Source organism: Triturus cristatus, chromosome 3_2 (assembly GCF_964204655.1).
Source record: "Triturus cristatus chromosome 3_2, aTriCri1.1, whole genome shotgun sequence".
Classification (NCBI taxonomy): domain Eukaryota; kingdom Metazoa; phylum Chordata; class Amphibia; order Caudata; family Salamandridae; genus Triturus; species Triturus cristatus.
In genome coordinates, this window is record NC_140584.1 from 872,798,700 (window position 1) to 872,812,542 (window position 13,843).

General features: G+C 42.9%; 1 protein-coding gene across 4 annotated transcripts in view; it reads right to left on the bottom strand.

Annotated features, from left to right (window-relative positions):
* EFCAB5 (EF-hand calcium binding domain 5) overlaps positions 1–13,843 on the bottom strand; it is a 592,664-nt gene that overhangs the window by 63,471 nt on the left and 515,350 nt on the right. For all 4 annotated transcript variants that reach the window (XM_085649237.1, XM_085649235.1, XM_085649236.1 and 1 more), the window contains exons 13-16: positions 10,244–10,533; positions 9,909–10,081; positions 1,511–1,739; positions 374–526 (exon numbers count right to left, since the gene is read on the bottom strand). In XM_085649237.1, the coding sequence (XP_085505363.1) occupies positions 374–526; positions 1,511–1,739; positions 9,909–10,081; positions 10,244–10,533 (845 nt within the window). The remainder of the gene's footprint in view (positions 1–373; positions 527–1,510; positions 1,740–9,908; positions 10,082–10,243; positions 10,534–13,843) is intronic.

A 13,843-nucleotide genomic window follows, 5' to 3' on the forward strand; every position in this document is an offset into this window, starting at 1 on the left:
GTCACTATCGGCCCTGAGCCACTCCGTGGCCTTCAGTGCAGCTCTCCACATTTCAATGTTGTAACTGGTAACACTATTTCTCTATGTGGACTTCTTGGCAGTAATCAATAGGGAGTGAGACTCTTCCCAGTATAGTAGGCTTCTGGGCTTCAGTAATTTGATTGTCATTTTTACTTATCTACTCTAAAGCATCCTGGACATCCATAAAGAGTAGAGGGGTCCTTCATGCATGACAGCGTCTAGGCAAAGGGTAGATACTTTTCTCTCTGGATTGTGAGCTCCTAAACTATATGAGAATATGCAGACTTCCTCCATGCATCATGGGCCCTAGTACCTGGGAGTTGGCCTAATCTTCCTGCAGACCCGTTCATACCTTTTCTGTGCCAGGCTCCGTGAGGTAGGTGGTGACGTTCTTGATGTTGGGTGCTCGGTTGTGGATCCAGGCGAGGGCACTGCTCACCAATAGTAAGATGTTCCTCCGGGTCTGCACATAGTGATACGCTTCACTGAATGTTTTGGAGACTCCCTAAAATGAGAGACCGTCAAATATATAAAATAACATCATTCCTGTGAGCATGGAAAATCCTGGTAAAACAGAGTGCCATTCACGCTACCACACCCAGCCAACCATTTGTAATCTTTACTTGAATGACATTCACCCAACCATCTCCTCTAACTGGGTGATGGAAACTTAGCAAACCATCTTCACTGATTGAGTTACAAGTATCTAGCGGAATCCCCTCCACTTATTCAGTGAGAGAATATGTAAGTAACCAGTCAGTAATTCCAGTGCACTGCATGAGTTACACTTAGCCATCATCCCCACTCATTGAAACAGGCACACTCTGCCAACAATCACAACTGGCTTAATGAGGCACGCCTACCAAATATATCCCTCAATGATTGTGGGAAAATTAGTCAATTATCAACACTCATTGAGTGAAAAACACCTCGTCTACCACCTACACTCATTGACTGGAGACACTTGGCCTATTATCTCCTTACATTAGGGAAGGACATTTAACTAACTATCTCTCAATGAAGGGCAGTCAGATAATCGTCTACACTCATTGATAAAGGAACAATAAGCTAACCACCTAGAGCACTGATTGATGGACCCATGACCAACATCTACCCTCATTGAATGAGGGAGTCAAAAACCTATATTGTTCAATGAGTGAGGGTGACTTAGCCAATGATCTCCACAGATTAAGGGCACTCAGCTACACATGGGTGTGACAGACCATCGACTGTCACTCTCCAGTCACTGAATGAAGTGCCCTCGGCCAAGACGCTCAACTCAGAAAAGGTTATTGACCTCCAAGCAGCTACAATGGCCCACACAACTCTCCACTGAGTAATTGGCGGGGGAAACACTGGGTGTTGGGGTGCAAGTCTGGTGTTCATGCAAGTAAGTTGAGTGCATAGTGTGGGACACGCCCTCTCATGCCCATAAGCTAATCACAGTGAAGTATTACAGTCACGCTCAATATAGGAGATCCTTTGATACCTGATAAAAGCTGATCTCATGGGTTAGGAAGATATTCCGCTCCCGCGGATCACGGATGGTGTCAATGCCAAGTGTTCCGAAGATGCGCATGCGTGAGTCCTTCAGTGGTAGCACCAGGAAAGACCCTGTTCGCTCATCCAGCGGGCGGTCGGACTTCCAGAAATGGATATTTCCATGGTACTGAACCCGGGGAACGTGCACTGGCTTTCCTTCATCCACTGCGTTGAAGCTGGAATATATGAACCAGACAGAGCAGGAGAAAAGGGTGTAAGATTATCACAAAACCATGAAATCGTTTAGGCGTCAATTTAGTAGTGGTAATCTGAAATTACCCAATTTTCCTCATACCTGATACCTCATTTAGTCCTGGAACAGTATTCTTTTTGTCCACCCTCAGTCACCTCCCCTCCCAGTACTCTCCACGTTCCCACTTACAACTCAACAGCATAAGTTTCATTCTTCAGAACTCTCAGGCTATCACCCACAGTGCCATCACTGAAAGGATAACACATCTGTTCTGCCCAGCAGTGGTAAGATATCAGATATGTTAGATCATGGTAACGTGATGTTACGTTGGTTGCTACTCAAGCATTTAATGCAGTCCAGAGTCTACTGCACAGTGCTCGGTGGGGAAGAGGATGGGATGAATCAGGGAAGAGGTAATTAGTGAGGAGTCTTATGAATAAAAAGAGCATGCCCAAAAGCTTGTACAACACCAGTTAGCAGAGCGGTCTGGCATTATGGGTAGCAGTGGCAGCTCCTCCACTAAGGTGGAGGAGCATCGCCACACTGCCTCAGCTGTAAGATGAATGCAAAAAATAGAATTATAATAACGTTCATTATTATCATTTTGTTTTCTGTGTTCAGCTTGCAGCTGGACCCAGGTAGATGGGTCTCGGTCCGGCCAAAGCGTCATGTGCACTCTGCATGTTCTCCACGCAGGCTGTATTGCAGACTACGTGGAGAACATGCACAGCCTGCCAGCCCCTGTCTGAATGCTGAACCACGTAGCTCAGACCAATCACAACGCTGCTAAGGCAGCGTTGTGATCGGTCATGGGATTCTGGGAGGCTGTGTGCTTCCTGCCGAGACTTGAGGAGGACGGAGAAAGAAGAGGCAGTGGCCGGCGGAAAAGAGGTAAGTTGTATTTTTTTTTATTATTCGCCCAGCCTCCCCTGGTTAATAGCAGCCGCTACTGATGGGTAGCAATCCAGAATTGGGCATAGACTGACACAAAAGAGAATAAGAGTCTCGGTGGGGACAGGGACTGAGAAATGAAGCCAGAGAGCCATGAAGTAGAAAGTACGAGAGGGTATCTTACAAAACAATGATTATGCCTCCTACAGTCGGACGCTATCGCAAAAGGATTGATTCTTTCTTAGTTACAGGCTTGCTGCCTGAAGATGTCAGCACGGTTGATAGCTTGATATTGAGGAGTCCAGGGGGGCTCCAACCCAAGAGCAGATATGGCTACAAGAGATAATAGGAATTTATTCTTATAGTTCATACTTAATTTGCTGACATCATGATGCTAAAAGCTATGTAGCTAGAGACTACATTTCCAAACATTACAAGAACAAGCCTAAGGCAGTACATAATGAGAATCAGAACAGAACCGGTCTTTGGGGGGCCCTCGTGCCACATTAATGGAGCGACCCACAGACAGGCTTTATATTTAGTGTACTCTTATGTACATTGGATTGCACAACTTCACAGAGTGAGAACCAGCAAGGGACACCAGCAGGAGCTTTGGTGGTCACCGTGAAGTCCATCCAAGACATGACCATTTCCAGTGGTTCTTTGTACCAGTCGACAGGTGAAATGAAGTGTCCACTTTTGCAGGTCACTGTGTCCCCTATCAGTTTTTGCAGCCATGTTCATCTAGGAAAATCACGAAGCAGCTGGCACACAACACTGCATTACAAGCTGCATTTTGTAGCACGTTTTGTATTACTACATACATACTACAAAATGATATTCACAAACTTATATGTGGGGTTTACCCTTTGCCTCTCCTATCTTTTTATGTGTGGAGAGTATGCAGTCTCCTCACGCGCAAGTGTATGTTTTAGTAGTAAATGTGGGAAGTGCAGAGGCAAGTGGTTGGGAAATAGGGAATACCTATGAGTAAAGAGAAGGGGATTGGGTACGAGTATGAAGGGGTTTAGGGATTGTTAGGTAGAGTTTTACGGTTTAGGGAAGGACGTGCACCCAGCCACAAAAGAGTAAGCCCATTGCTAATCACAACCTTCACTTCTAAAGTTACAAAGGCAAAAAAAAGAGACCCAAAATGGTAGAAACTTACTCCAGCTCAGCGATAAAGTAAGTCCCGCAACACACATAAATAACTACTGGCACCACAACATTCTCCCACAGAAAATAATGGAGACAGGGAGTTCAAATAAAACCCCATCAAATAAAGTTACAATAATATTCAACACAAAAATATTTTACATTTTTCTCCAAGTTAAGTGAAATCTCTGAATGGTAAAGTATAGAAAAAACTAAAAACGTTTTATTAAATTTGGAAAAAGTTAACAAAAAAACTTTTATGTTAAATATTATTGTAAATTAATTGTATATAGTTATTCCTAAAATTCTAAATGTCAATCCAAAAGTACTACAGCACTAACTACTTAATTTTGTATTAAATATTTAATTTAAATATATTAAAATGATTATTCTGATGTTAAACTCCCAAAAATAAATTCTCAACTGAAGTGAAAAAAAGATTTTTTGATGCATCAACAATCATTAAAAGTGATGTATAGAATGAATTAAAATTAATTTAATTATAGTTTAATACAATTTAATATTACATTAATCTTTAAACTTAAAAAAAGGTTGCTAAACGATTTCATAACTAAACAATATATGTTTTATTTGTACATATATATTTTAACAAAAATCTATGTATTTACATTTTTAGCTATTTTAAATAATTAGATTTATTTTAACTGTGCTTCCTATGGGGTTTTATTTTGAGTCCCGGTCGCCTTTATTTTCTATGGAAGATTGTTGCAGTATAAGTGGTTGGAAACGTGTGATGCTGGACCTACTACTGTTTCTGTTTGGCAGTAGTAACTGCCATTTGAAGACTGGCTCCACCCCCTTTTTCAGAGGGTGGAGATGTGTAAGTCTACACTTTTGAGTAACGTTATACTTGAAATTTGTGAATAGCCAAAGGTAGTAAACTTACTCAAAAGTGTAAGATTAAAGTTGCACATGTAACTTACTCACAAGTGTAAGTTACCTATGTGAATAGCCAAGAAAGAGCTTATTTTGTTAAATAGTAGGGATCATGGCGCAAAGGTTTCCTTTGGAGATCACAAGCCTAGATTTCCAATGCAAATGCAGATGCACTTCTTAGTGCTTTGTCCCTTTTTGTTATATATTGTGCACTCCATTTTGCATAACTGCTCCCCGTTGATCCTATAGACACCAAAACATAAGGTTCATTTTGTCATTTGTTTCAATGAAGCCACTTTCTACATTTATGCAGAATCATATTGTTCCTGAATTGGTCCATGGTTAGGGAGTTGCTTGGCTAGTACTATTGTTTGTTTCCACTTTGGTATTTGTAAATTGAAGTATAAGTACCACAACTCAGTGGAAAAATACAGTACGATTCAATAGGTGAATTCAATGCCATTAGTCAACTTGTTATTTGTTTTGGCTGGGAAGGTAAATCTAAACCTGGCCACACCGATGCACACTGTCCCACATTACTGAGTGGAACTACAGTACTGTAGATATTTTTAACACGATATTTGGACCCCTGAAATCGTCCTGAAAAAAAGAATATCCAAGAAATCCCACTCTAAGTTGGCTCCACCAGAGTGGCATCATCATGTTCTGGTGTGGGGCGTGGGGAGGCCTAGGATGAAGCATGCCAGGATAAGTTGTGGGTCTGGCGACCTGTCAAATATCTTTTTTTGATCATTCTGATGAGGCATTTGAGGATCCAAAAAACTTTACCAGAATCTAATTAATACTCAAGCATTTTTGTAATTTCTGTGCTTGGAGGTTACTCCATGCTTTCAGATGAATTGAAAGTAATCATGCCATCGATTGGATCTTTTTTGATCCGTTCAATCTGTGAAAGTTTCTATGTATGGAATGTGAAGGCATATCTTAATCTGAAAGTTGTCAGTGTACATCTGCTAGTATAGCTGATAACTTTCTGGCATTTGTGCCAGTGGGAGAATCTATACATTGAATAGTATGGGTGGGACTGAGGATCCCAGTGGGCTTCACAAATCGCCCTTCATACAGAAAATTTCTCCAATCCCATGGACTTTATTTCTGGAGGACAGAGTAGAACAAGTTTAAGGCTGTGCAGGATTGTACAATATAATCCTTGAATCTTTTCAAAGGTATCTCATAGTTCAGCAGCTTGCTTCCCTTCATCCAGGATGAAGAAAAGTTCTTCTCTAATGTTCACCAGTGCTGCCTCGGTTCCCTACATCAGCCTAAGGCCTTGACTGTAAGTCAAAGCACATTTTTGCACTCAAAAAATTGTTAAATGGTGTTAGTCTCGCCCTTCTTTAGGAGTTTTCTGAATTGTATGTTAGAAATTGATCAGTAACTTGCCAAATATTGTGGTTTGGCTGTGAGCTTCTATAGGAGGGTCTGATGATGGCATCATTTTTACAAGACCAAAAGTTTGTATGTACTAGGTGGTTTGCTCAACAACTAGCTACAGCAGCATCAGTCTTCTGCCTCAGTACGTCTTTTAGAGTATACTCTGACTAATACTGTCTGTCTGCCTGATGATGGCGTTTGGCACTCTTATTCCTCAGAGTCCAAGTGCAGCTTTGCTGTGTAAACTTTATATAAAGAAGTGTGTCTCCTTGCCCTTTTTGTATGACAGCTAATGTTTACAGAACACATACATTTTATAATAGATCTAAGTCATGACTGCTTCCTAACTAAGGTAAGTAGGCAGGCATGGAATGGTGATAAGCTCAATAAGGCTAAACAAAGAGGGAGGGTAGAGGTATGGGGAGGTGGACTCATCCTCCACGACACAAACAGAGAACCAAAAAAGAGTCCTTACCGAAGCAATAATGAAAGAGTGTAACCTCTTTTGTAGGACAGGGGAAGAAAAAGTTATTTTTAAGTAACCCTCGCCCACCACGGTTGCCCATGGTGGCATGCTTCATCATAGGGTTCCTTCCTGTCCTACTGAGAACAGGGGTGTGCTACTACCAGCGGAGAGGTGGTAAGTTAGATACAGAGAGGTAAAGTCAGAGTCTTAAGTAGGAGCCCCACCATGAGCAGCTTCCCTGCTGCTCAGCCCTTCATCCAACTGATTCACGCACGCACACATTCCAAACACTAACATTCCATCAGGTAGTCATTCTGGCTGAGCAGCAGGATACCACATATCTCCCCCCTTTACAATGCAAAGGAAGGAAGTTTTAAAAGGCATCAAAAAGAGGCAAGAAAATGAGAGAATGAAATATAGTGAATGGTTCACTGAAAGAAGGCGTGAAAATGAAATGTGGAAAGAGCATGCAGAGAAAGTAAAGTGGCTAGGAAGTGAGAGAAAAGACAAGTACAAGTGGCTATTACACTATCTTCCTTTCCACAGAAACACAAAAAGAAATACAAACCCGTACAACAGACTAAAGAGGAAACCAAGTACTATGATCATGTATGCTGGCCAGGCAAACAGGAAAGTACAGGGTGTTAGAAAGAAGTTGAAAAAGGAATGACGAAATAAGTACAGATAACAGTGAAAGAGAGGAAGACAGCCAAAGACAGAAAAGAAAATGATGGCTGTTGTCACACAAGCAGAATAAAATAGTGGTATGAAACGCAGTAAATAAAGGGGTGTTAAGCTCACAAAGGTGGGAAAGGGTGTAAATGGAAAGGTGAGCTACACTATAGTACTTTCCCAAGAGCATGTTAGGTGAAAGATGTGGGAAGGAACCCACAAAGTAGAATGTAAAAATGTAAAATGCAACATGCGCAATAGATGTGGATAAACCACATGAAACAATGTGAATGCAATATGTAAAATGGCAAAATGAAATATGTAAAAACGCATAAGATGTGGTGATACCACATGAAACAATGTGAATGCAATATATAAAATGCTCATAAGATGTGGTGGTTCCACATGAAACAATGTGAATGCAATGTGTAAAATGCGCATAAGATGTGGTAGTACTAAATGAAAGTGTGAACATAGCACACGGAAGAATGCAAAATGTACATAATAGATGTGGGTTCAAGCCACATAACAAAATGTAATATTATGAAGAGTAGATGTGGGTGCAGGACACATGACATAACAATGCAAAATGTACATAATAGATGTGGGTGCAAGCCACATAACAAAATCGTAATATTATGGAGAAAGAGCACACAGCATGAAATAAAATGCAAAGCAAAGAAGCACAAGAGCACATAGCGTATGCAGAAATACAAATCATTCAAAGAAAGGTTCCCTAAAAGGAAACAAAACATGTAGCATGTAAATATAAACTGCTCATGACATCGGAAAATTAAATCAAAAATGAATAATCCTTGTAGTGCAGCAGGTTGAAGCCTTGTAGCGCAGCAGGTTGAAGCCTTGTAGTGCAGCAGGTTGAAGTATTGTAGTGCAGCAGGTTGAATCCTTGTAGTGCAGTAGGGTAAGGTAAGTACACGTAGTGAAGTGTTGACATTACTCCTTGCCCCTGGCGAACTCTCACACGAGTAGAGGGCAGTTCCAATGAAGTACTTGTAGAACTGTTTAAATTGTGTGATTTGGTATAAATGTGTCCAAAGTCTGGATGGCAGAAAAGAAGAAAAGGAAACACAACAGTTCCCGGTTCACTGGTAGAGAAGGCTTGCCCGAAGCGCAATGGAGGAGTGCAGTGGTGCTGGATAGCCACTAGATGGCACTGTTGTATTATTACTAAGCAGAGCATGGTGTAAACCCAACAGTTGTGGCTGAAGTAACCTGCGGGGAAATACGATGATCCATTAAGGCGATCCGATGTCCTTGATGAAATTCCATGCATCAGGAGAAAAGCGCTGAAATTGAAAGAGGCACGACAGGGAAGCCTTGAGTGGAACTACAGGCGACGATGATGAAGCTAAGTTGAATAAACTTTATTGGCAAGCACAGTGCTTGGTTGGCAAAGTGGGTAGTGTGCTGGGAGCTGCATGTGAACTGATGGAAGGAGCCAATCACAAAATGGCGGCACGCCGACGTGAGAAATGCCTGGAGGCTCCTGGCACGAACATACACCAAACGTTGCCGCGCAGCTGTACAGACACGTTGGGAAGAAGGAACGTCACAGAAGAAAATGAGGAGGCATCGCAGGAGCGCGGAGCAAAGGTAAAGCTGCACGCGCTCTGTGTATAAATTCAAATAACAGCAGCGGTTCAACTGCCGTGGTGCAGAAACACGGAGTGCCAATGCGCAGCAAATAAAATAAATATGGAAAAACTCACAGTCACGGCCAGTAGACTTTAGATAGACGCATCAGCTCACCGGGATGACAAATCCTCACAGCTGTAGGTGCTGGTGAACCATCGCGGCACAGGAGGGCTGGTAAAACAAATAAATTGCTCACACCCCAGCAGCACACCAGGGTGGCAACAAGACTGTGAATAACAGGGAATCACGGAGAGATGGTACACTTGGGTAGAGGCACATGTAGGAAGAGTAGATCTTCTCCCTTGATGGCGGTCACAGGGAAATGTAGAAAGTGAAGGAAAACACCTTAAAATGACTCCTCCTCCAAGGTTGCAGTACAAGCAGGCAGCAGGACAAGCAGGAAGACAGAAAGGAACTGGCACAGAAACATTATGGGCGACCGGTGGAAGGTCACTGGTGGGGCTCGAAGGTGCCAGTTACTTGAGAAGTTCCGCATTGAATTAAGAGAAAGTCCTTTAGCTTGACTGTGGGTTCTTGTTTCTTCAGTCTCTTCTTTTCTAACGGTAGCACCCCACTCCTGGTATCAAAACGTAGTATGGAAGAAAGGACGCTCCAAGCTAGGTAGTTTACCACGTAGATTTATTGAGGTGGTAAGTTAGATACAGAGAGGTAAAGTCAGAGTCTAAGTAGGAGCCCCACCAGGAGCAGCGTCCCTGGTGCTCAGCCCTTCATCCAACTGATTCACGCACGCACACATTCCAAACACTGACATTCCATCAGGCAGTCATTCTGGCTGAGCAGCAGGATACCACATACAGTGTAGTACTTTAAGGTAACCACTGACTGTATAGAATAATTCCATTTATATTCATTTCATGTAAATCTATTTTTTGTCTGGATATCTTGAAAACCTGACATGGATCTGACTCTTCTGGATCTATACTGAACATCCTTGCTTTACAATCTAATCAAACCAACAAGCATCTGTGCCACGGATGGTCAAAGTGGATTCATACTCACCTCACTCCCTTCATGTCTCGGTATAAGGCCTTATTCAGGAGATACGGTGCATCTTCTAGAGTGCAGGCCACATATCGGAGAAGGTGAGGCCCCCGCTCTGCCACAGGGGGACTCTGCTCCAGAAGCCCGATACTTGCACTGATCTTCTTTTTGTTCCCATGGGATTCAGCATCCTGTGTGAAGAAATGTTCCTGTCACCAAATTATGTTACCCCTTTGGAACCCAAGGATACCTGCAAGACTATATGTGTTCCAAATGGCTGGCTAGAGAATGATAAATACATCCCCAGCGGTGTATGCTTTCTGGATATGACAGATGCTGCTGGCCACACCCACCTTGTAAAGTGCCTGGAAGGCAGCTTGGTATATGGGCTCTAGGCTTCCGCCACTTCTCTCTGCAGCTCTCTGGATCTCATTCAGCCACTTGCGGCGAGCAGAACCGCGCACGCGCTCCGTTTGTGTTCGCTCAATGCTCGCAGTCAGGAACTCCACCAGGCTCTCGAAGACTTCCTCCTGTGTGCCCGGAAGCTCCTCCATGAGGGATTCGATGAAGCGCAGGAAACCTCTGGAGTTGATCTTCACTGTTTCATCCTTGCAGACCTGGGCAGATTTGAGACGTTCCCGCCCTGGTTGTGGAATGAGAGCAGCACAAGGGTTATTGTTGTCACAGACTTGAGATTTTGAAAGTTCCAGCCACTATACTTAGACTTTGAGCACTCATAATGTCTGCCCATGAGCCATTGGCTCCTCACTAGCTATGCACATGATCCCCAAGCTCCCACATCGTCAGGCCAGGTACCATAAGATTCCTCACGTGTGTCAAATTCCTCATACATCTTCCAAGCTGCAAACACCACTCCCACTGAAGCTCCTCACAGTGTCAAATGCTCCTCACACTGTTTCTACATCTCAAGCTCCACACAATCTGGTCATATGTTCGAAGATCCTCATACTCTGTTCATGTGCCTGAAGCTCATCACATGGTCGGTGTGCCCCAAATCTCTCACACTGTCAAATAGCCCCAAAGATCTTCTCACACATCTTTTGGCCACAAGTGTGTCACACTGCCTGCCCACGTGCCTGGAGCCTTCTCTCACTAGTGAAAAGATGCTGTAAAGGGAGTGAGATTCAGGAAGGAGAAATTAATGAAGGTTCTCCATCTTTTCTCCACATCTTCCAAACACGCTGATTTTAGCGCAAGAAGAAGGAAGAGGCTTTGAAATAAGGGTTGGCCTTAATTTGTGGGTCTGCGTGAGTCTCTTTGACGAACAGCCTGGGCCTCTGGATTCACTGAATCAGCATGAAGTCATGATGGAGCAACTAATAAAAGCGTAAAGTATCAGTGGTGAGGCCTCATGTGTGGTAATGTGTCCCGGCCTGGTTGGTACACATTGCGGAGGGGTCATGTGTTGTATGTCGTCAGGTTTCTGGAGTCCACATCTGGAGTATTAAGTTGAGCCATGGATGCCACAACTGGAGTATTGTGACCTAATTTAGATGCCTCGTCTGGAGTATTGCATCGCTTTCAGAAGGCCACATCCAGAGTGTCATTTCAAGGTGTGGAGTCCACACTTAGAGTGTCATTCGCACTCCTGAGCCTCTCTGTGGAGCACTGTGTCCAGCTCCCGAGGTCTCATCTGGATTATTGTGATCAAGAGTGCTGCGTCCAGCTCCACAGCCAGCCTATTTTCCATCCTTTTCTGGAGACCATATGTAACTTCTACATACTGTTCTATTCTGGACACTACATCTGGCATATTGTGTCCTCCCAGGCAACACCTGTGTCAGTAGGTAAGGACCTCACCTGATGTACCGTGTTCAGTCCCAGAGTAGTATGTCCTACTCTGGAGTATGTATCTCCCTTGGGATAAAGGCTGCTTAGAGACCGTCCAGAGATGAGCGATTCTCATGATGGGAACTGAAGCCGCATACCCTCACGCATTTCAACATGATTGTTCTGGAGAGAACAGGGCTGAGGGTTATGACAAAAATACGCCAGTTCTGATGGGATGGTTAGTGATACACCAGGTAAGTTAATACGAGCTATACCACTTGCGCTCTGTTCCGTGTTCTTAACTTTTGTCCCACTTTGTTCTTACGAGAAAGGACCAACCCCTATTCAAAGGAGGCAGACGCCACCGCAAGAGTGGCCTCTGTGCTGAGCAACAAGTGGTCATTCTGGGACTTTGAGTTGTGTTTCCCAACCTATGCTTGGGCCTAAATACCCTGGACTGCAAAGACACGGACAGCAGTGAACTTTGCTTTCTAAGGTTCGTGGGAAGGAACCTCTTAAAGAAGGGTGCCGCTTATATTCCTGACGGAATTAATTCACCCCGAGGCCATAGTGTGAGTGAGACGCGGCGAATGGAGGCCTATAAATATCTTTGGAAAATATTTTTAAATGAAAACTGTTGTGAATGCGTAGAACAACTTCGCAGCAGTGGAGAGAGAAAAAGTAAATACATTCATATCGGATCGTGCCAGATACAACGAGCAATAGTAGTGAGAACACCATGGGAAAAGCTGAAGAGCAGTTTTTGTGCCAAGAGCAAGTAAAACATTGACAAGATGAATTGCACGTACAATCTTTGCCTGTTTGCAAAGATAACTGCATGTTTCTTTGAGATTTTGAGAAATGTGTAATCAATCCTACGTGGTGAGACACTAATCAGCGATCTTGTTGTATTCTACCAGCAGGGGGCAATGTGCTTCAATCTGAAAAAGCGGCTTCGCGTAATTTAATATTTCTCCTTATTTTTTAATTCTTTTTTAAGCATTTGTTTTATTGCCCATGGAATACAACAGTGGTATAGCACGGTCAAACAACAGCAAGTATGATGGTATACGACACTGATAGCAAGCCCCAAAGGCAATAGACAGCACACAACAGGAATAACAAGCATTGGCATATGCAATAGGTCTCACCTTTCACACCTTATAAGTGTTTAGTGGGCGCTATTGGCTTTGCCAATGCTTTTAGGCTATATTGTAGAGCAGAGTGGCTGCTGTGCAGCATGTTGAAAAGTTATAATAAACGAGAGTTAGAGCTGTTGGCGCTGTAAATGATAATGTATTTTTCCTATGTTTTTTGGTTTAGAGTGTACTGGATGTATGTGGTTTGGAGTGGAATTATACGTGTTGTATTGGAATTGCTAGTTGTGAAATTGTGTGGAGTGGAACTGTGTGGAGTGGAATTATGTGGCATGGTGTGTAGTGGAATTCTGTGGATATTAATTATGTGGTATTAGGTGTGGAGTGTAATAATGTGAATTGGTATTTTGTGTTGTGGAGTGGTATGTAGTGGAGTTTAATTATGTGGTGTGTTGTTGAATTTTATGGCATGATGTGGAATTCTGTGGTGTAGTTTGGATGTATGTGGTGTGTTATGTAATTGTGTTGTTGAGCTGAAATATGTTGTTTGTTGTCAAATTATGTGGTGTGGAATGGAAATGTGTGGAGTGAATTGTGTGGCATTGAAATGTGTGGCACTGAGTGTAATTATGCTCATTGGAATTATGTGGCATGGTGTGCAGTGATGTTTTTAAGATTGTTGATATGTGGTATCAAGTGGTTTTATATGGGGTGTATTTATCTGGTATTGAAATGAGTGTAATTATGTGGAGTTGAATTATGTTGTGTTGAGAAGTATTATGTGGAGTGTAATTATGTTGGGTGGTGTTGAATTATGTGGCAGTGAATTGTGTGGTGATGAATTGTGTGTGTGTAATAAGTTAACCCACCCTCTAAAACTGATGTGCAATGTTACCACATAGAAAAATAGCCCATGACTGAGTGTTTCCTCTGTCTCATATCTTTCTGTAACATCAAAGTATGTATGTTTTCGAGAGGGTAAGTCCGTAGACTTATTGCTGTATTGAGGTGTTCAACTGGTACTGAGGTGCAACCTATGCCCTGACAAGTAAGAGTGTAAACATG